A 27,208-nucleotide genomic window follows, 5' to 3' on the forward strand; every position below is an offset into this window, starting at 1 on the left:
TTTAAACAAAATTTTACCGTGCAAAAGTATGGGCACCTCAACATTAAAGTGACATTAATATTTTGTAGATCCTCCTTTTGCCAAAATTACAGCCTCTAGTCGCTTCCTGTAGCTTTTAATTAGTTCCTGGATCCTGGATGAAGGTATATTTGACCATTCCTGTTTGCAAAACAATTCCAGTTCAGTTAAGTTTGATGGTCGCCGAGCATGGACAGCACGCTTCACATCATCCCACAGATTTTCAATGATATTCAAATCTGGGGACTGGGATGGCCATTCCAGAACATTGTAATTGTTCCTCTGCATGAATGCCTGAGTAGATTTGGAGCGGTGTTTTGGATCATGGTCTTGCTGAAATATCCATTCCCTGCGTAACTTCAACTTCGTCACTGATTCTTGCACATTATTGTCAAGAATCTGCTGATACTGAGTTGAATCCATGCGACCCTCAACTTTAACAAGATTCCCGGTGCCGTCATTGGCCACACAGCCCCACCAAATATTACTGTGGGTAGCAAGTGCTTTTCTTGGAATGCCATGTTTTTTTGCCTCCATGCATAACGCCTTTTTGTATGACCAAACAACTCAATCTTTGTTTCATCAGTCCATAGGATCTTCTTCAAAAATGTAACTGGCTTGTCCGAATGTGCTTTTGCATACCTCAGGCGACTCTGTTTGTGGCGTGCTTGCAGAAACGGCTTCTTTCGCATCACTCTACCATACAGCTTCTCCTTGTGCAACGTGCGCTGTATTGTTGACCGATGCACATTGACACCATCTGCAGCAAGATAATGCTGCAGGTCTTTGTTGGTGGTCTGTGGATTGTCCTTGACTGTTCTCACCATTCTTCTTCTCTGCCTTTCTGATATTTTTCTTGGCCTGCCACTTCTGGGCTTAACAAGAATTGTACCTGTGTTCTTCCATTTCCTTACTATGTTCCTCACAGTGGAAACTGACAGTTTAAATCTCTGAGACAACTTTTTGTATCCTTCCCCTGAACAACTATGTTGAATAATCTTTGTTTTCAGATCATTTGAGAGTTGTTTTGAGGAGCCCATGATGCCACTCTTCATAGGAGATTCAAATAGGAGAACTACTTGCAAGTGGCCACCTTAAATACCTTTTCTCATGATTGGATACACCTACCTATGAAATTCAAAGCTCAATGAGGTTACAAAACCAATTTAGTGCTTCAGTAAGTCAGTAAAAACTAGTTAGGAGTATTCAAATCAAGAAATTGATAAGGGTGCCCATACTTTTGCACCGGTCAAATTTTGTTTAAATGCGGATTGCATATTTTCTGCTAGTACAATAAACCTCATTTCAATCCAGAAATATTACTCAGTCCATCAGTTATTAGATATTTGAAACTGAAATAGCTGTGGCAAAAACCCAAATTGTTATAAAGAAAAAAGCTTAACATTAATAGGGGTGCCCAAACTTTTTCATATGACTGTATTTACAATTGAAAATTGTTATTTGTATTTTAAATTAGTTTAATGATAAGTTGATTTGTTCTTTACCAGTATTGTATGCACTGATATGTCCCATGTCAGGTGACGGCGTAATTGAGTAGCTGCAGGGGGAGTAAGCTGTGATTGCCACTGTTTAAGCAATTGAAGCGACTCTGTCAGTAGGATCAACCCTTCTAATCCATCTCTATGGGCTTGTAAATCATAGAAAGTTAAATAAAATAATTCCCTGATATCTACGATCTCATGTCTTATTAAAGAGAAAGCCACAATTGTATTATATGTAAATGATGGGTTATGTTCTGTGGGTCAGACACAGATCATCCTGAGAATTTGCTTCCAGAGCTTATTTTAAATAAAAGGGGGCATTCTCAGGGTGAGATTTGTAATAAAAGGACATTGCTCTTATAATCACACACAGCTCTGCTGTGATATCAGAACTAACACATTATAACAGGGCTAACACAGTACAGCAGTAGTGACCTTTGTCTCATTAAAAACATTTTCAGCAGCATTTGTCCTCTGCTACTGCTGTCTGCTCTGCTACAGGGCTGTACCTGATTATAACTAACACAATACAGCAAAGCTGAAAACACATTTGCAGTATTGTCAGCTCTGTTGTACTGCTTTACCCCCCCAGTGACTGCCTGTGAGATGAAAGCTGAAGCACTGTGAGAGGACCCCAGCAAGGAAATTGTGTAAGTACAACATAAATATCCTATGTTTCATTACAGTGATGGGCGGATCTGGACTGTAAAAATCCAGATCCGTGTTCAAAAGAACCGTTCGTGAACCCGGAGTTTTCAGGGAACTCTGGGTAACAATCCGAATCCAGCTGCCCGGGTAAAAAAAAAAAATCGAAGAAAAAATAATATATCAAGTGCTTTATTCTTACCGGTCTCTGCGTGGTTGTAACTCTGCTTTCGATGCCACTCACTCTACTTCCGGAGCTAATCATTATCTTCCCCTGCTCACCGGCAGTCCCTGCGACTCTGATTGGCTGCAGTCAGACAGCACTCCCACCCTATGTGACACGCTGTCTGGGTCTAAATTGGTGTAACAATAAATAAATAAATAAAAAAGTGGCATAGGATTCCCCCATATTATTTTACCCAGCTATGATAAAGCATACAGATACAGGCTGCAGCCCCCAGGCGTGCACGTTTTCTTGGCTGTGTATAAAAATAAGAAGATTCGCATGCGGCTTTTAAAAAAAATACACTGTTCAAAAGTTTAGGATCACTTAGATATTTCCTTATTTTTGAAAGTAAAGAACATTTTTTTTCAATGAAGCTAACATTAAATGAAACAGAAATACACGCTATACATTGTTAATGTGGTAAATGACTATTCTAGCTGCAAACGTCTGTTTTTTAATGGAATATCTACATAGGTGTATAGAGGTCCATTTCCAACATCCACCACTCCATTGTTCTTATGATACATTGTGTTTGCTAACTGTGTTAGAACGAAGTCCAATAGATGTTTAGAAATCCCTTGAAAACCCTTGTGCAAGTATGTTAGCACAGCTGAAAACAGTTTTGCAGATAAGAGAAGCTATAAAACTGACCTTCCTTTGAGCTGGTTGAGAATCTGGAGCATTACATTTGTTGGTTCCATTAAACTCTTAAAATGGCCAGAAAAAGAGAACTTTCATGTGAAACTCGAGTCTATTCTTGTTCTTAGAAATGAAGGATGTTCCATGCGAGAAATTGCCAAGAAACTGAAGATTTCCTACAACGATGTGTACTACTCCCTTCAGAGGAGAGCACAAACAGGCCAGACAAGAAAGAAGTGGGAGGCCGCGCTGCACAACTGAGAAACAAGACAAGTACATTAGAGTCTCTAGTTTGATAAATCGATGCCTCACAGGTCCTCAACTGGCAGCTTCTTTAAATAGTACCCGCAAAACGCCATTGTCAACGTCTACAGTGAATAGGCGACTCCGGGATGCTGGCCTTCAGGGTAGAGTGGCAAAGAAAAAGCCATATCTGAGACTGGCTAATAAAAAGAAAAGATTAATATGGGCAAAAGAACACAGACATTGGACAGAGGAAGATTGGAAGAAAGTGTTATGGACAGACAAATCAAAGTTTGAGGTGTTTGGATTATACAGAAAAACATTTGTGAGATGCAGAACAACTGAAAAGATATGAAAGAGTGCCTCACTCCATTTGTCAAGCATGGTGGAGGTAATGTGATGGTCTGGGGTTGCTTTGGTGCTGGTAAAGTGGGAGATTTGTACAAGATAAAAAGAATTTTGAATATTGAAGACTGTCACTTCATTTTGCAACGTCATGCCATACCCTGTGGATAGCGCTTGATGGGAGCCAATTTCATCCTACAACAGGACAATGACCAAAAGCACACCTCCAAATTATGCATGACCTATTTAGGGAAGAAGCAGGCAGCTGGTATTCTATCTGTAATGGAGTGGCCAGCCCAGTCACCAAATCTCAACCCTGATGTGGGAGCAGCTTGACCGTATGGTATGCAAAAAGTGCCCATCAAGCAAATCCAACTTGTGGGAGGGGCTTCTGGAAGCATGGGGTGAAATATCTACCATCGCAAATTAACAGCTAGAATGCCAAAGGTCTGAAAGCTGTAGTTGCTGCAAAGGGAGCATTCTTTGACGAAAGCAAAGTTTGAAGAAGAAAAAGATAATTTCAAGTAAAAATCATTATTTCTAACCTAGTCAATGTCTGGACTATAGTTTCTATTCATTATGCAACTCATTTGATAAATATACGTATGATTTTTCATGGAAAAGACTAAATTGTCTGGGTGACCCCAAACATTTGAACGGTAGTGTATATTTAAATATATAATTTAAAAAATGGTGTGCGGTCTCCCCCAAATTTTGATACCCAACCATGATAAAGCCCACAGCCAGGAGCTGGTATTCTCAGGCTGGGGAGGTCCACATCCATTAGGTACGAAAATCCTGGAACTTTAACTGTCTTATCCCCATTGCCGTGGTGTGGTGGCAATCAGGATAATAAGGGGTTAATGATAGCTCACAACTAAGAATAAGCCCTAGATTAGTAATGAGAGGTGTTATGAGACCCCCCATTACTAGTCTGTAAGAGAAAAGAAATAAACACAAACACTGAAAAGGTCCTTTATTTGTAATAAAATACAAAACCCTCTTTCACCCATTTATTAACCCCCAAAGCACCCAGGTCCAAAGTAATCCACGCAAGGTCCCATGATGATTCCAGTTCTGCCTCATCTGAAGTGACAGCATGTGGGCATAGAATATGCCCACCCGCTGTGAGCTTCATTCAGAGAATGAGCCACAACAATGAGTAGTGAGGTCACTCAGGTTATTAGCAGTCACAACTGGAGGCTCCCACAGTCCTCCACCTGTGATCACAGGTAACCTAACCTCAGATGACCTCTTTGCACTGAGTGATGTCACCGGGGGTCGAATTAGCGTGAGTCCCCCCAGCCTGAGAATACCCACTCCCAGCTGTCGGCATTATCATGGCTGGGTTTCAAAATTGGGGGGGACACGACTGCACTTTGTTTTCTAAAAATATTTAATTAAACACTTTTTTAAAAAAAAGAGCCACATGCAGTTCCTCTCATTTTGATACTCAGCAAAGATAAGAACATGGCTGGGACCGTACGCTAATTTTTTGACTGCTGGTGGGGGAAGGAAGCAGTGCATATGCATGAAGATGATGAGCAGCCCCGGAAAAAGAGTGAGTGGCCCTGGAAGCAGTGTGCAGCTGCTCTGAGACTGGTAAGTATGAAGCGTTTTCTCTAATCCACTTATTCCTTCTGCCACCATTCTTAAGCACCTGAATCAGATACCAATAGACTTATATGGGGACCTGTGTCCAGCTAGATATATAATATCAATACTGGGCCTGTACCGTTTTTGGGTTTTTTTTAAACCCAGTTGGACCCGTCGATCCCTGGTATCTCTGGGTCTGCCCATCATTAAGTGTTAGCTCTGTTGTGTTAGCTGTGATCTCATTGTAGAGCTGTGTGTGGTTATGAGCAAAGTGTCAGCCCAGTGAGAAATCTGTACTGGAGGCTGTTTCTTATACCAATTTGTGTCCAGCCCATAGATCTTAGCAGTTCATTTACATGTAAGAAAAACATGGTTTTCTCTGGAATAACATATTGGATTGCAGATATTAAGGTATCATAGTTGGAGACTTACATAGTTAAATAAATACATAGATTGAAAAAAGAACTAGAAGTAGGTTCATAAAGTTCAATCTTCCTTCCTCCACCAATTATATATTTGTGTCACTAAATTATCTATAGCCCACAATGGTATGTGTGCTAGGTAAATTATCCGGTCCTTTTTTAAAAACTGTTATAATGTCTGCAATTACTACCTTTTGCGGTAAGGCAATCCACAGTCTGACTGCTCTAACTGTAAAGAACCCTTTCCTATTTATCTGCCAAAATCACCTTTCTTCCAACCATAATGAGTGCCCCTGGTCCTTAGTATTGTCTTTGGAAAGAACAAGTCATGTGCCAGTCCTTTATATTGACCACACATGTATATATACATATAAATGAGATCTCCTCTGAGACATCTTTTTTCTAAGCTAAACAAGCTTAACCTTTCCAACCTCTCATAATATAGACCATTTTGTGACTTTCTTTGTGACCTGCATGTCTATATTGACAGCTTAGGAGGGTTGATCCTAATAACAGAATCTATTTAAATGATGCTGTTAATCTCTAATGACAGCATTTAAATAGAACAATTCCATTTTGCAATCCTTCCAGCATTCCTGCTCCCTCTCCCCTCTATGGTACAATAATCCGCACCCTCCTACTTAATTTTAGTTCAGCATCACTGATTTGACGTCTGAGCAAAGCAGGCACGATGACATTGCTACAGCGTGCCGTTGTGCTGAGATGTGGATAGCTGCAAAATGCTCACCACGAAGATTAGAGCAGCAGGGGAATGAGTAGAGGTGAATATATTTTTTTTAAATCGGTGACTACACTAATGGCTATACTACTATATGGAGGACTATGGATGGTTTATAATGATAATATATGCAAGACTATAGTGAAGCATTATATGATATGGAGAACTATGGGGGTGAACTATATTTTTATTAAGGACTATAGAGTGCATTAGACTATATGAAGAAATATGGGGGGTGCATTTTACGATATGGAGGACTATGGAGTATGCATTATACTATATGGAAGACTATGGAGGATACCTTGTATGATATGGAGTACTTTTGGGTGTGCATTATACAACAATCAGGACTATGTGGGTGCATTATATGATTTGGAGGACTATGTGGGGTGTATTATATGATATGCATGACTATGGGTGTGTGCATTATATTATATAGATGACTATGTGGGGCCAATTATACTATATGGAAGGCTATGTGGTAACCATTATAATATTTGGAGGGCTATATGAGGGCTATTATAATTTATGGAGGGCTAAGTGGGGGCCATTATATTGTATGCAAGCAATATACAGTGTAAAGGTTTGTGCGGGATCCACCATACTGTGTGGAGGGCTGTGTGTGTGCCATTATACTTGTTATTTCATATAGTAACTCAAAAGGGATAAAGGATACACACTAAAAAAGTGTAACTGTCCCTGCGATTCCTGTACAGACTAGAGATCTCAACTCCGCAATCCCTAGTGGTTCCAGTGAGAGATGGAATAGCCCTGACCACAGACTAAATGATGGCAACTCGGGCCTACTTTGCCTGATCAGCCATAAAGCACTTCACGTCCCTCCTAAAGAGTACAGAGCAGAGTGCAAATTACTAACAAGAGAAGGTGTGCTGAAGTAGAACATTATCTCATAGGTAGCAAGACAAACAACAAAATTCAAAAAAGGGTGTACATTGCTAAAGAATATGCCGCCTATTTACTAATAACAAATATAAGATAGGTGCAGAGTGGAGAACATAAACATCAGAGAGGTATCCTAGCTGGTTTCCACTGACTGGCAGAAAGTAACAGCAATATGGCTGGACTTCAAAATGGGACTATCACAGGAGGAAATACCGCCAGGAGGCAAGTATTTAAAGCCACATCTGTAAGATGATTGGGCAGTCAAATTAATAAATTAATACACCTGTTACCATAAAAGAACTAAAGCAGAGATAACAGAAACTAAACACCCAAAGAAAAGGTGGATCTACTGAGGTCTAGCAAACATGGAAGCCAACCACAGATTACAAAGTTAAGGGCTTGAATACAGACTCATGACAGTACTGCTTCCCCTCTACAAGAGGCCTCTGAACCCACTGAGATCATCAACCACTGAAAACGCTGACAGAACTCTCTCACTAAGCGATCCATGTGCAAATTTTTCACATCAACCCAGGAATTTTCCTCTGGACTGAATCTGTAGCGCCCCTGAACCCTTCAGGGTGCTACAAGGTGCTGCATCCCCACAAGGATGCAGGGCCTACATCCCCTTCGGGACCCAGAACCGCAATGCTGGTACCAACCAAAACCCAGGTAATCCCAGTTTTTCCCCAACAATCCCCCATACAATGGTATTTAGCTAGGGTGGGACCAATGGATGGCCACCTAGAGGTGGAGTCACTCTACTCCACTAGTTGACCAGGTGGGAGGGGCAGACTGTGGAGAGTAGTCAGAACAGTGTTGACAGCAGGAGTGTGAAGGTGGAAGTGAAGTGACACTGTGACTCGGGTTAACGTTGACCTGATACCCAGGAGAAGGGGTTGCCGGTGGAGTATGGTGCAGTACTCCCAGAACTATGCACCGACAGGTTACAGGACCCTAGGACAGAAAAGAGCTTCAAACCGACCTGTTAACACCTGCACAGCAAAGGTGGCCATCAAGGACCTTGCTGACCCTAAAGAATCCGAAGACTCAGTAGCAACGGGACAACCGGGGACAGAACCAGAGACTCCAACCCCACAAGGTTCACGCTACCGTCAGGTGGACACAAGTGGACAAACCACAGAACGGGGACCCCCAGTGTTCTATACCATGGGGACCCACTTACCAGAGACCAGTGCAGGGGAAGAAGGTACCAGAGAACCAGACTGGCACTGGGACGAAGGGGACCTGGAGGTGAAACCAGCTGGCCTCGGGACACCAGTTAACATCTCAAGAAAGTGAGTAAACCAGTTGCACTGAATACCTGTGTGGATTCCCTTCTTCCGACACCCACTACACCATACACCTGCTGGGGCAAAACCCTACTTGCCGAGGGACTACCATGCTAGCTGCTAGTACAACCAGCCCCAGTAGAGACATTCTGCAGCGCGGGCTCCCTGCACTTAGCCGCAACACCGCAAGTGACATCACGTATAAACTTTATTCAACAATCCCCTGTAAATATCCCCATAACAAATAGGGCCAAGGGCACAGAACCGGGTAACAACTACCACCATGACATTCCAAAGAGAGACACTGCCTGGAACCATGTACCCCATATCCCTGGGTGCTACAAATCTCTTACATTTAAAGAGATACTGCAGGCGATGTCTGACATGTCTGGAACCCAAAAGTCATTCCATCTCATACTCCTTCTCCTCCTCCAATTCAAACCCAATGACATCCTGTGGACTTGGAGACCTCTTAAAACTTTTTAAGAAGAAAGGAATGGAAGGAATTAATAATCCTCCACGCAACTGAGAGTTGGAGCTTGACCGTCACAGCATATGGACTGTCAAAATTAGGAGCAAATTTCCTTGATGGAACTTTTGGAAGGAGATATTTTTAAGGATAGGCTCACAAAATCTCCTACTTTTAAAGTAAGGAGCCCTCCTCTGTGGTTTGCAGTTCTATTGATCCAATCGGAAATTATCAAAAGACCTTTTTCAACTTTTCCCTACCCTTAGGAAATTATTGTATCTGAAACAATGAATCAATGCATGGCATGTTCGACCTCAGTTTAAACAGAAATGAGCAGGTCGTTCAGGTTCAACACCCTCCTTGGACTTTCTGCAGATCCCAATTTGCATGGGTTCTCCTACTTCAGTAGGATGAGAGGGAGTAGTCACTGAAACACCCTCAAATGTCTGTTCATGTATGGCTTCTTCCAAGGACAACTGGGATGAACTATGAACTATCAAATCTCATATATGACTTGAAAGACCAAGGCAGAATTGAATGTGCAAAGCTGGCTAATTCCAGGAGGTTTCCACTGCCCAGCATCTGAACTAAGATCAGTTGTCTTCCACTTAACGATTTACCTCAATCGACCTACGAGTAATTGAATCAGGGACTGCAATTTTATCAGAATAATCATAGATGAGCCTTAGATCAGAGAAAAAGATATCAACTGAGGAAAAAAAAATAGGAGAAATCTCAGGCAGAGAACATGCCCAAGCCTGAGGGTCTCCAAGTAGCAACGATAGAATTATACCCACAAATTGACTCTCTCCTCTGGATGAGGCAGGATAGATACGAAAATACAAATTACACGAAGAAAGAAAGATGGTGAATTAACTTTGCTCCCCATGGAAAGACTCTCTTAAATTTAACTTAGCTTTAGAAGATGGTTTTGGACAGAGTAAAACCTCTGCAGCGGTGGATGACACTTGCTGTTATTGTCACTTTATGTCTGCCACCTGCAAGGATAAGGACCGTAATTGCACGGTCAGGGTGTCCACAGAAATCATGATGGCTTCTCAGCACAAATTTAGAGCGCTGGTGAAAATTATATGTTCGTATCGTATAGCAACTCACAAGGGATAATGGCAACATGCTAAAAACTGCAACTGACCCTCCTGGTTACTGTACAGACTTGAAATCCCAACCCTGCAGTCCCTAGTGGTTCCTGTGGGATTGTCACATCTCTACCAGGGCCCGCTTCAAGGAAGTCTGCCCGGTCACCAGGCGCCACTCTATTGTCACGTCTCCACCAGGGCCTTCTCCGGTGACATAGTTACATAGTTACATAGTTACTTAGGTTGAAAAAAGACCTAGGTCCATCTAGTTCAACCTTCCTCCACCAGTTCTACATTTAGTCACTAAGTCATTTATAACCAACAATGTTTTGTGTACTGAGGAAATCATCCAGCCCTTTTTTAAAAGCTGTTATAGTATCTGCCATTACTACCTCTTGTGGTAGGGCATTCCACAGTCTGACCGCTCTAACTGTAAAGAACCCTTTCCTATTTAGGTTTCGGAATCGCTTTTCTTCCACTCGCAGTGAGTGCCCCCTAGTCCTTAGTACTGTCTTTGGAAGGAATAAGTCATGTGCCAGTCCTTTATATTGACCACACATGTATTTATACATATAAATGAGATCTCCTCTGAGACGTCTTTTTTCTAAGCTAAACATATCTAACTTTTTCAACCTGTCATCATATGGGAGGCCTTCCATTCCTTGTAATAGTCTAGTTGCCCGCCTTTGAACTGACTCTAACTTCTGAATGTCCTTTTTAAAATGTGGAGCCCAAAACTGGATCCCGTATTCCAGATGTGGCCTTACAAGTGATTTATAGAGGGGTAACAATACGTTGGGATCACGGGATCTAATCTCTCATCTGCCCCGGTCACCAGGTGCCGCTCTACTGTCACGTCTCTACCAGGGACTGCTCCGGTAATGTCTGCCCCGGTCACCAGGCGCTGCTCTGCTCACATTGCAGTCAGTGCTGGTGATGGGGGAGAAGTCAGTTCCGGTGGCTCTGGTGGGCGGAGTCGTCACACATTCACCAGGCTTGGTCTGGCTGGAACTTGCAGTACTGCTGACTGACTGTAGGGGTGTGTACCTTCCAGCTAGTATAAGCTCCTACTCCAGCCTATAGGAAGGCACCATACCCTTTTTATATCCTTCAGTGTTCATGGATCTTTGCCAGATATAGTCTTGTGTTGCTGTGAGCCACATCCTTCCTGGTACTGTAAACCTTGCTTTATGTCTTGCATGAAATCGGCTTTATTTATTGAAATCCCTTCTGCCTGCTGTTTTGTACCTCGCCTGACATCCTGGATTTGACCTCAGCCTATTTTCTGGACATTCTTCCTGCCTGCTCTTTTGTACCTCGCCTGACATCTCGATTTGACCTTGGCCTGTTTTTCTGGACATCCCCCCTGCCTTCCCATTTTGTTTCTTGCTGACGTTCTGGTTTAGACCTTGCCTGGTGACTATCCCCATCTCTGGACTGAAGCCTACCTTAGGCAGTGAACCCCTAGACCCTGCAGTAAATCCAGATCCCTGTACAGGGGTTAAAGGGTTTCGGCGTACCTCAGAGTCCTGCTTAGTGGGTGGCTTGCTGTTACAGGGAATTGGAATAGGCATGACCACAGATTAATCTATGGTACTTCAGGCTGAATCTTCCTGATTGGCTGCCGAACATTTTACGTTACATCCAAGGAACTGGAGGGCAGAGCTGAGAGCAAATTACCAACAGAAGAGAAGGTGTGCTAAAGTAGAAAGTGATCCCAGAATGAGTAACACAAACAACAAAATACAAGAAAGCTTGTATATTGCTAAAGAATATCCCACCTACTTACTAATAGCAAACATATGATAGGTGCAGAGTTGAGAACATTGATGGGAAAGAGAGGTATGCTAGCTAGTTTTCACTTACTGACAGAAACTAATATCTATAGCTGGACTTAAAGGTGAGACTATCAGCAGCATGAGAAATACCAGCAGGAGGAAAGTTTTTAAAGCTGCACTCAAAGGTGATTGGGCAAGCAAATGAGTAAATGAATATATATGTGACCCTAAAAGAATTAAAGCAAGGATAATAGAGTCTAAACCCCGGAAGAAAAGGTGTATCTGCTGTGGTCCAGCAGATAGGAAGGCCAACTGCAGAGACAAGAGTTCGAATCCAGATGCATGACATTACTGTTAGAAGGGCTAGTGGGGGCAGTATACAGTACATTAGACAGCATAAAGATGTGTGTGGGCCATTATATTATATGCTTATTATACTGCAAGGTGGGCTGTGTAGCGGTCACACTTGGGGATCATACTGTGTAAGGGGCAAAACTTTGCCGAGTTGTTAAAAGGGGTTACAGTAGCATTGTTATACTATGCGTGTGGAGGAATTCACTTTGGGATATTATACAGTGTTTGTGGGGCACTTTTGTTGGCATCATACTTTATGGGTGCAATGAAAGAAAGAATCTAGCAGCTTCAGTAGGAGGAAAATTACTTTGTAAGGATCAAAAGTTGTGAGATATACTTTATGTGACGCAACCAAATATGATTTTTTTGGGGGGGGCGGGCCTCATTAGAACTTTTGCTATGGGGCCCCCTGATTGCTATGTACCCCTCTATGTCTGCACATGCATAAAGTGAATGCATACTAATGTTAATAGCCTCACCAACAAAATGGAGGAATTAGAATGAATAATATGGAAAAAAATTATTATATTGGGGATAGCAGAGTCATGGCCAGATTACATCTATGACTGAGGTGTGTTTTATATGTAAAATCTTCCCTAAAACCGACCCTGCATGATACTATAAGTGAGACTACTGAAAATGTGTTTTTCCGTTGAGAGGAAATAAGGATAAAAAGACAAAATAACTCATGAAAGCAGTTTGTTGTAAGTCCCCAAGTATAATGGAAACAGGAGAAAATATCTTCATAAAGCAAATAGATGAGGCAGAAAATGAAGGCAAAGTAATTGTTATAGGCCACTTCAGCTACCATGATATAGGTCCAGCAAAAGAATTAGATTTTTGACTAACCAGTAAGCCAGAATATCACATTTTCAGGTTATAGGTCTAATTAGTGACCTCAACACAATGGGTTTTTACTTACCATTCAATAAGATATTCACTGGAGGAGCTAGAAAAAAGTTACACTTCAGGATGGCTAATTTCCATAATCTATGAGATGATCATAAAGAGAACCTGTTTGCATGATTTTGCAATGTATAGATAGGCACTTGTCACGCTGTACAAAGGCTAGTGAGACGCAGTACAGCGTAATCCCCACTTGGTGGCAGCAGAGTAGTGAAGGAGAGACAAAGAAACACTGTAACGGAAAGGCAGCTGAAGTACAGCAGAGTAACTTCAGCAATGTTAACAGGCGAATCACCAGGGGGCAAAAGAGTAGTCAAACAGTCAGGGTCTAGCTAGGAAAGTTGGGTCACTGCAAAGGGAGGATCAATATCAAAGTCAGAAAGCAGAACCGAGTCAGAAGCCAGGAGATCAGGTATGCAGAGGGAAACACACACAACAGACAGGAGCGGGAAATCAGGGGGTCGGACAGGCAGACAAATGGGAGAGGGTCAAAGTCAGGACACAGTAGCAGGGAGGTAGGACAGATCGGGAACACTCACTAGAGCCAGTACACACGTTGCAAGGCAGAAATATCACTGGCACTGAGCCATAGGTAGAAAGGCAATATATACCGTAGTGTCCTGGGATCCAGAACGTGGCAAGGGAAGTTAACCCATGACATGACCAGGCCAGAGCTGGGTGTAACCAGCAGCAGGGAAAAACCAGCTGGATCATTACAGCACTGTTATACAGGTTAATTTGATACACTTGGTGAAGAAATACATAGTCATAGGCGACGGGGTAGTACGGTGAGATATGAACTTGCTATTAAGGCTATGTTCCCATGTTTCGATATTGCTTTGTATTTTTGCAGCATTTTTTCATGAGTTCGTTGCAAATTAAAAGCTGATTTTTACAGTTACAGCAAAAGCTAGGAGATGTAATAAATCTTATGTACACAACTGTTTTTTTCTGATTGAAATGGAAAGCTATTCTGTTTTTGAAAGAAGCAGCATGTCAGCTCTTTCAGGGTTTTTACAGCATTTTTTTTTTCTTTTTTTTATTTTGCTTTATATACAAGTCATTATACGGGAAAGAATGTTTCTTAACATATTTTCCTGTAAAATTCATTATAACTTCGGTTTTGTATTTTGTTGTCAGTCAGAAAAAGTGGTGTAATACTCTGATAACAATGTTTTGTGCAGTGACCTGGGAGTCAGAGATGTGTCCAGGTATCTTCCCCATGCTATTCCCATTCCATTTGAGCCCAGTTTACACCCATTTCAGTGATTTTCCAGGCCTCTTGGGGAGGTTCTCCAGAAAAGTGTTTCCCATTGGCTTTCATTATACTCGTTACTCGAATCGAGCCCACCCGAGCGTCCGACCTGCTCCATTCGAGTACCGAGTACTCGTGCATTTTAGTGCTCCCTCATCACTAGCCAGAACATTATATTTTATGCTAAAATTATCATAGTCTTTCTATTTTTTCAATTGTTACATATGCAATCGTTTTATTAAATGTTTGCACTGTTTAATTTGAGATTGTGAATTGCATTTACCGGAGTAATAATTATGATGTTTTCTGATACACTTCTCTATATGATTTGCTTTGACACACAGAAACTGAAAGCAGTTTCTAGATTTTGGTCTGTCAGTAGATTTATTATCTGCTTGATTCCAGCTTTCATTAGTTATCTGCCTTGTTTTTAATTAATCTCTCTTTATCTCAGTTTTATCCTGTGGTATTAGCTTAGCTTTGCAACAGACTCAACGATCCATTGCAGGGAATGTAGTAAACCATGTAGAGATACAAGCATCATGAAAATGTAGCCTTGTGTTAAAATAGATCATCTTAAAGGGAACCTGTTAGGGCCTGTATGCACCTAGAACCAAGAGTAGTTCTGGGTGCATATTGCTAATCCCTGCCTAGCAGTCCCTGCATCTAGTAGCATAGATAAAGGGATCTTTAGAAAAAGTATTTCTAAAGATCCTTTGTGATATGCTAATGAGGCCAGGGACTAGTCACAAGGGCATTATTTCCCCTGGCTAGTCGGCCCCCTTGGCATGTAAGCACACCCCGTGGTGTGCTAACATGCTAATGAATGTGCAGCATCATAGGCATTGTCGCTCTCACCTCTCTGCTGCCACAGCGGCCGACGTTGGTTTTTGGCTCAGTGCGCATGATCAGAAGTCCCCAAACTTCCAACCATGCGCACTACACCAATTTGAAGCCAGGACGCATACACCTTGCTTCATAGTGCGCATGATCAGAAGTCCAGGGACTTCTGATCATGCACACTGAGCCAAAAATCAGCATCGGCCACTGTGGCAGCAAAAAAGTGAGAGTGACCATGCCTCTGATGCTGCGCATTCATCAGCATGTTAGCACACCCACGTGGCATGCTTTCATTCCAAGGGGGCCGACTCGCCAAGGGAAATAACACCCTTGCGACTAGTCCCTGGCCTCATTAGCACATCATAAAGGATCTATAGAAATACTCTTTGTAAAGATCCCTTTATTTATGCTACCATAGGCTTAGACAGTTAGGCTGGGATTAAAAATATGCACCCAGAACTGCTTGCGGTTATGGGTGCATATTACACCTAACAGGTTCTCTTTAAATGAAATCATAGTATTGAAAAAGTATAGTTAAGGTACCGATGCACATGTATAGCTACCCTATTAAGGTTCCATATAAAACATTGTAGTGGTTTGTAGTTCTGTATGTCACTTTAGCTATAATTTTATATGCAGAGATTTGCTTTAATCATGTATTTGTATAATTATAGTGCAAATATTTGAAGTGTATATAATAACAGTGGTTTAAAAAACTGATCTTACGAAAGGAAGCAAAAAATGCTTATTCCTAACTGTGTCCAATCTAATAAATTGGTTAAAAATATGACCTCATTCAAATGGTCACAATGTAGAGTTAATAGTTTTCAATTTATAACATCAAAGCAAGATGACTTTTTAAAAAAAATGTCTTAAGACTAATTGCACACTTTTAAACTTCAGTTGACTAAGTAGTTGTCTTTGGCTTTTAATATGATGCAGTCTATTTAATTTATTTTCTGTGAACAGAGAAAAAGCTATATGCATAGTTTTTCCAGCTTTGAAGTAGACTAGATGCACCATTGTGGATTACTCTTCATCAGACACATTTGGTTGGATTAGTTTACACCAGTTTCTGTAAAAACTTTCATCTACGCCAGAATGCATCATATTTTATACAAACATATCAAACTGAATTTCCAAAAAATCAAGTAACGGTATCTCAACTCAAAATAACTAATAAACCAGATGAAAAAAGATTATACCAAATAATATTTAATTTTATTAGAAGTTAAAAAATATATGCACTGAAACATTTTTATTTAGATAGATTAAAATGTCAAAAGACAATGATAAACAAACAATAAGGTGGTGTGACTCTAGAACTTATTATGCGAGTATATACTGTATAGTGTCTGTGGATAAAGGAATACAAGCTTCTCATAAGGCACCTATATATAAATGCTTTTTTCAATAAAAAAAAACCCTCTAAATAGGATAATAAATATTTAAGGATATAAATACATCATAAAAAGCTCAATTGCCAAATCCAACCTAAAGACTCAAATTAAATTCAAAGATTGCACATTGCGGCAATCCTGAGGAAAATACATACTTGAAACGTACGTTGAGGCAGCTGGGACACTCTGACCGCTATGTATATTTGTAAGTATGGTACTTGCTCTGGCTATGGATGCACTTTATTTTTCTAGTATTTTTTCCTATTTAGTGTTAATTTTAAGGGTTTTGATACATACTGATTTTATCTCTGTTATTAGAGCTTACTGATATTTAAATATACCTTAATTAACTTATAGGAGGGAAAATACTACTATTAATTTCAATTGGCCACAATGTGCGATCTTTGAATTTACTTTGAGTCTTTAGGTTGGATTTGGCAATTGAGCTTTTTATGATGTATTTATATACTTAAATATTTATTATCCTATTTATAGGTTTTTTATTGAAAAAAGGATTTATATATAGGTGCCTCATGAGAAGTTTTTATTCCTTTATCCATAGACACTATATATATATTCACATAATAAGATCTAGTCACCCCAGCATATTGTTTCTTTAACATTGTCTTTTGACATTTTAATCTAAATAAAAAAAATTCTGTGCATATTTTTTTAACTTTTAATACATTAAAATAAAATATTATTTGGCATAATATACTCTTTTTTCATCTGGTTTATTTTATTTTATATAAAGCAAACTTAACAGCCTTAAAAGTTATTGTATTTATACTGTAAGGAACACTTAAAATTAAATAATCACCCCAGCAAAACGAAAAAAAAAAAGAAAAATCCAGTAGTTCTAGTGAAAGAATTCTTTAACTCTTTGATTTTTTTACGGAGGCACCTCAGAAGAGAATTTCAATACTATGTATTTCACAATATCAATGTCCACAGGCACTAATCAGAGGCTAAGAAAATTAGTCTTTGAAGTTTTAACCCCTTTAAATTCCATGTTCAAGGTGATTGACGGGATAGAGGATAGGCTACCTCTCTCAACCATATTTCCTCCCTCTCCCCATAAGGATCTTTTCTGGAGTAGGGTGAGACAAATCTCACAGGAATGTAATATGCATCTGCCTACTAGTAAAACACTGACAGGTAATAAACTATTATAAAAGCAATCAATTATTGGCTTCAAGTTCATTATGGGAACAAAAAAGTAGAGTTCAAATTAAAAAACCTTTTAAAACCACAAAAATAAAAAACAAACAAACCAATAACTATTTTTAAATAGTTCCCCTTAAGAAAGGTATTTAAAAAAGCTTCCATCATAGCAACTCAGAGTATACAGATAATTGTTGTTTTCACGGCACAGTAAAACAAAAAAACGGAATAAAATTAATATCTGTATTTGGCTGTAAGGCCACTTTCACACTGCACTTTGTCCATTATTCAGTGGTCCCATTGGGGCTCACCTTCCCACAAAATTGGATTTGAACTTTTGTGTTTACGGGGCATGCATCATTTTCAGACATATACACCTACTGGAGGTGGACGTTTACTACATCTGGCTATTTGCCTCCAGTAGACAATTATCCGCCCCAAAATGGTGCACAACAGAGCACACAATCACTTTGTGTTCACCATGATAGTCAATAGCACCATCGGCACATATGTCTGAAACCCGTTTTCTATGGTGTTTGGATTTACAGTAAGCCATGAGGGAAATACTGAACATGGGGAAGAACACAGTGTGTGAGGGTCCAAAGATGTCAGAAGCTTCCATCCTTCCCATGTCTGCCATATATTTAAACCAAACAGGAAAAAAAAGCAGTGATTCCCGAGCACTGGCACAGAGTAAAGACAAGGGTATTGTAGCGCCTGCCTGGAGCTACAGACACAGACTGTCTGTAAAGGGAGGATAGAGAAAGGCAGCTCACAAAGTAGGACCCTGAGAACTCTGCCACCCTTTAACCCCCATACAGGGATTTGAAATTACACAGAGCCCCAGAGATCACCACCTGTGGTAGGCTGTAGTCCGTGGTGGTCAGGCAGGGTCAAAAACCAGTAAATGCTAAACAGGAACAGAATGGGCAGGCAAGGGCGTAGTGAGGAGACAAAGCAGAGATTAAATCCGGAACTGGCAGCAGGGTACAAAAACAACAGGCAGGAGGGTAGTCAAAAAACAAGCAAAGGTCAGCGCACAGTAATCAAAATACAAACAGCACATTAACCAGGAGTACAGAACTATCTCTGATAGTGGTCAGATTTCAGGAGGGGGAATAAGAAGGGTGTAGTGTCTTCCCATTGGCTGCAGCTGAATGATGGTAAACTTCAGCTGGAAGACACACGCCATCTACAGTCAGCCAGTGATACTGCAGGTCCCAGGGAAACCGGAAAAAAACCAAGGAGAAAATTGTAGAAAAAATACCCTGACTATAAATAAATAAATTGCAAGTGCTTAATAAACAGGGTACTTAGTATATACATTTTTGCAAAAAGGTAAGAAGCTGTCTCACCTCGTCACGGTGTACCTATCTGAGACAGTCCCTAACCTACTAAAGTTAAAAACATATTCTGTACCTGACTAGTGTCATGTCAAAACTTCAAATATGGATGGTAAAGTGGTTAGCTGGATCCCAGATTAAATACACAGCATCCCAGGTCCCAGGGAAACCGGGCCTAGTGGATGAGCGGAGCCTGCACCCAGCAGAGCCACTGGCACTGACTCCTCTCCCATCACCATCCATGGTGGAAACACGGCGTCGCCTGGTGATCAGAGCAGAGGTCGCAGAGGCGAACTCCGGGGGGGACATGACAGGTATATATTCTCTGGATCTTTATTCTAGCAACGCGTTTCGAAGTCTTCAAAATCTGTTGTATGAATAAAGATCCAGAGAACATACACCTTTCTCTTCACTCTTTGGCAGCGCCCAGAAATCACTGCTTTTTTCCTGTTTGGTTTGAATATGTTTCGTGTTGGTCAGCGGTCGGAGCAGCAGCCCTTTATTCTTACAAGTAAGGAGTTCTGTCGGGTCACAACCCAGGCAGGTGAGCAAATATAATCCTTTACTTGTCTTATATTAGGCGCAACACACTTGAGGTGCCTTTTCTCTTTTCACTGCATGAAATTAACGTTTGTGTTCTCTGCAGGATTTGTAGAAGAATTCTTGTTTTACTTGTTGGCTTAATTTTAAGGTTAAGTCTTTTCTTTGCATAAATTTCAAAATGATATCTCAACAGTTTGTATAATTACATTAGATTCTGTGTTAATATTTTTTTTATGTTTTTGCTTTTGTTTCAGTACATTCCCAGAAGCAGAACAGGCAAACCTGTGTACGGAAGAGCCTTATATGTGCATTTGCCATGGCCTTTATCATAAGTGTCATGCTGATTGCAGCCAACCAGATTCTTCGGAGTGGCATGGAGTAGGTCTTTCACCATAGCACTGTGAACAAGAATAATCATGCATGCGCATGCCTAGATGAACATTTTTCTTAATGAATATTTAATGGAAACTGCTGCGAGAAGAATCGTTCTGCCAACAATACGAGGCCAGCAGTTGAGAAGTGATGTGCAGAACAATTGAACCTTCTTGGCAGGGACACAAAAAGGGCTGTCTTAATGCTTTAATGGTTTTGTTTCCTAATGCAATAAATCTGCAGGAGTTCTGAATTATTACTTCAAAGTTAAGTAGATTCCCTACAATGTCGAATCTGTGCACAGATGCCTATGATCATTGACAGGTAAAATGTACGTGGTTTGTAAGCATTATTCATACACACCTGAAATTTCAGAAATGAATCAATTTTATCTTTTGCACTAAGCCAATGGCAACCAAGGAAGCATCCTAAATGAATGGCTTATTATTGATTTCCCTTTTCACGTGTTATCATTATTTGTTCATTTTCCCTTCTTGGAGGAAAATTTGTCTTGTATCAGTTAACTCATCGATTTCTAAATTTTGAAAAATGTCTTGGTTTTAATGTGTCTATTAAATTCTTTTTATGATGACTGAAGCAATAATAACAGCAATGGCACAATTGGAAAGTCAATTCACTTTGAAGATATTATTAGATGTACGGTTGATTTATGTTTGACAGAACGACGCTGATGCTTTGAATAACTTACCTGTAATGAATGTTCATCTCTTAAATGCAGATATGTGGATAGTGTAACAATGTGCTAGTGCCCATGGATTTACCATTATTAATGCAGATTGAATAGCCAAAGCCATAATATTAATTTTATGCACTTCCATTTCAAAAGGATTGCTGTATTTTGAATGCCTTTTCATTCCTGACCTCTCATAAAGTCAACACTTTAAAGGGAACTGGTCACATGGAAAAATGCTATTAATCTGCAGATATGGGGTTAATCTGCAGGATAATAGTATTCTAAATCTGCCCGATGCATGCACATTAAACCACACTGCCAGGAGGAAATTAACTTTAATCCTCCCAGCAGCATTCTGGTTTCATTCAAGGAGGCGGCGCTGCAGCCACTTTAATCACTGCTCTTTGTATGGAGAGCGGTGGCCCACATCACTGACTAACAGCTTCCTCTAATGTTGAGCAGCTGTCAGTCAGTGCGGGAGGCATTGTTATAGCCACTGCTGTCCATACACAGCGGTGACTGAACCCGCTCCAGTATCGCCTCCATGACTGAAAGTGTATCGCTGCTGGGAGGATTAAAGCTCTTTTCCTCCCGGCAGCTGGGTTTTAATGTGCAGGTGCCAGGCAGGTTTAGAATGCTATTAACCTACAGATTAACCCCATATCTACAGGTTCACTTTTCCACATGACAGGTTCCCATTAAATTCATTTTGCTATTTTCTATTTCCCAATTCAGAATTTGCCTTTGAAAACTTAAGTTTACATTTTTATTATTTGTTTTTACAATTATAACTTTGGGTCCATAAAATAATGTTGTTTCGTATGTCCGTTTTGTAAGTCATTTTAGTATGTATATTTCTATGTTTAGGTAAACAATGTTTAAATAACTGGGAAAACAAGAATATATAAGGATTAAGTGTTATAAACCTTCTAGCGATTTTTGATCTGCAAACATAAGAATTGTTCTTTGAATGAACAAAGCTTCGGTTTTCTTTAGAAGAACATAAAGAAAAATACTGAGTGGTTTCAACTGTGATCAGAAACAGAAATTCAATGGCAGAACCCGCTGATTTCTACTCTGACATTACATTTGGTATTCAATCTATTTTGATTTCCTTTTCTCCTGTGTATAGTGTGAATGTAAATGTAGTCACAAGGTAATAACACATATATTTGCATATTATACGTGCAGAAGAATTGTAGAACAATATGGATTTAATTATTTTTGTCTCAGTAAAAGAACAATCATAACAATCAACTAATTGTATGTGATTTTATAGAAAACAGGTAGGGTGCTAACTGCTAATGGACATTTGTTCAGAAAGCAACCATGGGAGGTTAGGATTTGGCAAGTCATATTGATTTAGGAATAAGAATAGATTTTTATAAGGCTTTATTCATGAGGTTATACAGGTCTATTTTGGGTTTGTATATTTTTCTGGTCATGATGTAGAATAAACATTCATCTCTAGTAGTAGTCATCATGATAAATTTAACGTATTCATCTATTTGGAATTGTATCTGTATTTGTCAGCTAGGGCTATGTTCACACACATGTGACTTATAGCAAGAGTGGGTCTTAGGGGCACTTTGCACACTGCGACATCGCAGGTGCGATGCTGCGATGCCGAGTGCGATAGTGCCCGCCCCTGTCGCAGCAGCGATATGTGGTGATAGCTGGCGTAGCGAAAGTTATCGCTACGCCAGCTTCACACACACACTCACCTGCCGTGCGACGTCCCTGTGGCCGGCGACCCGCCTCCTTGTTAAGGGGGCGGGTCGTGCGGCGTCACTGCGACGTCACACGGCAGGCGGCCAATCAGAGCGGAGGGGCGGAGATGAGCAGGATGTAAACATCCTGCCCACCTCCTTCCTTCCGCATATCCTACGGAAGCCGCAGTGAGGCCGGTAGGAGACGTTCCTCGCTCCTGCAACTTCACACACAGCGATGTGTGCTGCCGCAGGAGCGAGGAACAACATCGGACCGTCGCGTCAGCGTAATCATGGATTACGCCGACGCTGCACCGATGATACGATTACGACGCTTTTGCGCTCGTTAATCGTATCATCCAGCCTTTACACACTGCGATGTCGCATGCGATGCCGGAAGTGCGTCATTTTCAATTTGACCCCACTGACATCGCACCTGCGATGTCGCAGTGTGCAAAGTGCCCCTTAGACTATCTAAGTATTAAACTGAAACATAAAACATAACTTTTACTTAGTGCAATTAAAAGTGATAGGAGATCACTAATAAAAACGTGAACATAAAACACAAACACCCAGTTTACTGGTCACATAGCTTAAACGGGCCAGCAGCCTGGGCTAGGCACAAAAATATCATTGGTCCCTATGATACAAGCTACCATAGATAGCTATCTTCATAATATATCTCAACAGTAACCTTATGCGGGAACTGCCCTCTACAGTATATGTCGCGGGCGGAGGAGGGGACGCCGCGCTCTCCCACTGCTCGGGTCCGGCTGCCGCGGCTGTTGCGGCCTGCTGCTGCTCGGTGGCTCGAGCGATGGGCCGGATCCCGGGGACTCGAGCGGCGCTCCTCGCCCGTGAGTGAAAGGGGATTGGGTTTTGGGATAGTTTATTGTCCGTGACGCCACCCACGGTTGTGGTGATTAAGTGGACACCACCGCTGCTCTGTCTGGGGAGCCTGGGAGTGATGGTATGGAGCAGCCAGTTGTTGATTTGCCCCTCCATGGGTAGGGGTTTTGGTGCTCCCGGGGCCCAGTGATGGGCTTGGTATGGTGGACAGGCGGGTATGGGGCCTGTGGAGGTACAGGGGCGCAGGGGCAGCGCTGTGCCGCACGGCACGGAGATACTCACTCAGCCAGTAAACACGACACAGTTCTCGGTAAACAAACGGCTGGTTGGACGGGTCCCTCGGACGGTTACGGTGCTGCGGTTCCCTGCAGTTAGCGGTGACTGTCTCTTCCCTGCACCTATGTAAAGTCTCTTGGTAGCGATGGGTCCCCACCGGTTACACACTCCACGGCTTCAATCTGGGCCGAAGGAGCCCTACTTTGCCCGCAGGCGCTGGCCCTGGGAAACTGGTGCCCTGGCGGTGGCGGTGTCTCCCCTTCACGGTCGGGCTGTTGCCTTCAATCGGGACTTGGTTGTTAGGAGACAGAGGTCCCCTTCACTGACGGATTTGGCAAATTATGGCGACTCCTAGCCTTGCCGGGATCCGAAAGGTCCCTGCCCTGGTGCTGACTGTTCTTCGTATACTGCTCTGGTACCGCCGGGTCACCACCCGTCCGCGGTCCTTCCAGCAACCTCCAAGCAGTCCCCCTGCAGACTATCACCGCCGTCTGCTGACCTTGCTGTCTCTCAGTCCGGGGCACACACCCGGACCAACTTCAGGCTTTACAACTGTCACTTTTCTGTCACTCTAACTCTCCACTTCACCTCCTTCTCCTTCCTCCTCCTAAACTCATCTCTCACTGAACTGCCTGGTTTTCCCGCCTCCAGGGCTGTGAACTCCTCGGTGGGCGGAGCCAACCACCTGGCCCACCCCCTGGTGTGGACATCAGCCCCTGGAGGAAGGCAACAAGGATTTTAGGTTAGCTTAGATGTACCTGCCGGGAATGTGGGGTGCATGTGATGTTGTGACCTGTGACCCCTGGCTTGCCCAGGGCGTCACATATACCATTAAGATCTTCCGAATAAGGCCCTAAGGTGGACCTATTACCATAATTTCACTAACTCAGATGTAATTATTCACTTTTGAAATGATCACTGATAACATACATATGGAACAGTCTCACCATTAGCGAGCTTCACAAGTACCATCAGAATGGGATTCATTAAATGGATACAGTTAAACCTTGCTCCACACTTGATTACCACCCGAGTTCCCAAAATCCGGTATTCAAAAGATGGGCAGACATCACGTATCTGCCAACGCGTTTCTTTTCTATATAAAAATCTTCAGGGGAGCCTATGTTACTTAATTTCTGCACGCCTTGCCAGCCATATTTATTTACTAGTTTCTTCATTTGTTATGCCCGTCTCCTCAGACCTTCAAGCTCATAATGCACCATCAGGGGGTGTGTCTTATAAGCTGATTGTAGTTTTCTGGGGGGGTGTAGGATCACAGAAAGCCAGCGGCGGCATGAGTGGGATGATGCTGCTGGCTCTGGGCTGGCAGCATGAGGTAGGTGCCATTAATCTCCCGGCAATGGACTCTATAAACTGCAGGAAGATGGTACCAGAGGTGGCGCATACGCAGATTGACATCTCAGCTCTCTGAGTTCTCAATCTGCACATGTTTGTGACGCCACCCAAGGTGTGTGGTAAGGTGGAGTACCACCGCTGCAGTTGGGAGTACCTGGTGGCGATGGTGCAGCCTGGTGTTTAACCCCTCCACGGGTAGGGGTAATGCCCTGGGACTCGAGGGTGACAGGGAGGTGCCGTTGGGACGGTAAGGGTCACTTATGTACTCACTCAGTCCAATAATGCTGACACCGACAACTGTGGTAAACCAGAGTTCTTGACACCGCTGCCGCTTGGAGGGAGCACGCCTGGATCCTGTGCCCGTTGGTGTTGCCTGTTAGCCTGTGACCTTTTCCTTGGAACCTTTTTTTCTAATTGGTCCCTTTATCATAAAACTAGTCGGGTCCAGCTCACCAGTGTGGCTAACTGGGTGAGCTTGCTCTCAGGGTTCACGCTTGGGATTTTCTGGACTATGTAGTGGGAAAGTCCTATCCCCCTTGAACCCCAATTTTGGAGTGGGTGGAGAATGGATCTTGAAGTCTCCATCCTCGTCGGGTAAATTGCCAGGACGCTTGAAGCTACATCCTGACCTAGGGTCCACGTACCCCGTTGTGCCCTGGCCCCTGCCCGGTGATGGCACAAGGCCGGCGGCTGTCCTCCTCAACAGTCCGTGCCCCATGTCACTATACCCTGCGACTGGGGTCCAGCTCCTACCAGGCCCAGACCAACGTTTGCCACCTAGTAGTACCAAGGAGCTATATCGCAAGATACCAACTCACACTACCAAAAGACAAATTTAAATAGCAAGATGTGTGGACATTGTGCAACCGCACACTAAACATAAAACATAACTTTTAATGGTGCTCATTTAAAACGAGTAAACCTCATAAAAACGTGAGTATAAAATGAGAATACCCAAAGCAGTGGTCACCAAGCTCAAATGGACCCTGTTTTAGGTACAGCGCACAAAACACTATCTAGACTGGGTCACTATTAAGTCACCTCAGTACTATATTAGAGGTCACATGTACAGGGAACCGCCCTCCACTCTGTACCTCCAATATTATCTAATGTGTAGATAACTGGTGTAAACGACCACCATTAAACATATACCATTTCTTTAGATAATACGGTTATGATAGTTGGAACGGTCTCACCACGGACTTGCGGACTTCAAAATTCTGATGGATAGGATATTCACTGATAAACCTCCTTCATGTTTATCTCTCAAAAAATGTTAGCAGCAGGCCTCCGGTCACTCCCTACGCGTTTCATCCCCACATAGAAATCATCAGGGGAGCCTGTGCGGTTGCACAATGTCCACACATCTTGCTAAAAATAGTACCAAGGAGCCCAGCTCCTGACCTCTCCCCCCGAGAGTCACTCCTCAACTCCACTCGTTACCTCTCCTATTGAGAGTCACTCCTCAATTGAACTGCTCCTGACACTCCTGACCTCCCCTTAACCAAACCCCCAAGTGGGTGACCCTATTCCCTTCAGGCTGTCCACTGGTGTGTCTGGTGGGTGTGGTGCAGAGTGTTCCTAGGATTTTGATTAGCTTTTCTTGGCAACACCAAAGGTCAGAGACCCGTAACCAAGGAGGACGGGGATACTGTGCAGAAGGGCAGATTGCACAATACCCTGTGACGACCTGATAGGCCAGGGCGTCACACTTCTGCCCTACCTGACATTCTGACACAAAACTGATATTGCACTCAAGCCCCTTCCACTCTGATCTAGTCCCAAACATGAACTCTATCTTGCCCGACTATCTGGCACAACATATTATCAACACCACTAACACATGTCAAAACTCACATTGTACATTACCAAAGCTTATCACATTATACAGCACAACAATAACACTGGTGTCTTCAAGGAGGAACGTGGCAATATGTCCATCTCCTGACATAAAGACGATTTAAAAGGGACACTCTTGACACTTAATTTTTATCATCTCTGAAAGCAGACGTGTTACTAATAAGATGCAATGATAGCACTCATTATAGAACACTAGTATGCAGAGACATTATGCTTGTCATTCTAGTTACAGCCGTTGTATTATTCATCATTGCCATGTCTAGTCTACTCAGTGAAAAATGCTGTACACAGTAATATGTGCTTACTCATTGATTTAACCCATAGAGATGAGCAGATCAGGTAAAACTAGAATTTTAAGAAAAGTTATTCCCTG

General features: G+C 42.2%; 1 protein-coding gene across 2 annotated transcripts in view; it reads left to right on the forward strand.

The window, feature by feature from the left end:
• The window catches only part of CALN1 (calneuron 1), a 650,929-nt gene extending 629,883 nt beyond the window's left edge, over positions 1-21,046 (forward strand). For both annotated transcript variants that reach the window (XM_075334231.1, XM_075334230.1), the window contains exon 6: positions 19,974-21,046. In XM_075334231.1, the coding sequence (XP_075190346.1) occupies positions 19,974-20,101 (128 nt within the window). In that variant the 3' untranslated portion in view covers positions 20,102-21,046. The remainder of the gene's footprint in view (positions 1-19,973) is intronic.
• Positions 21,047-27,208: the final 6,162 nt, after the last annotated feature.

Source organism: Anomaloglossus baeobatrachus, chromosome 2 (genome assembly GCF_048569485.1).
Source record: "Anomaloglossus baeobatrachus isolate aAnoBae1 chromosome 2, aAnoBae1.hap1, whole genome shotgun sequence".
NCBI classification, from domain to species: domain Eukaryota; kingdom Metazoa; phylum Chordata; class Amphibia; order Anura; family Aromobatidae; genus Anomaloglossus; species Anomaloglossus baeobatrachus.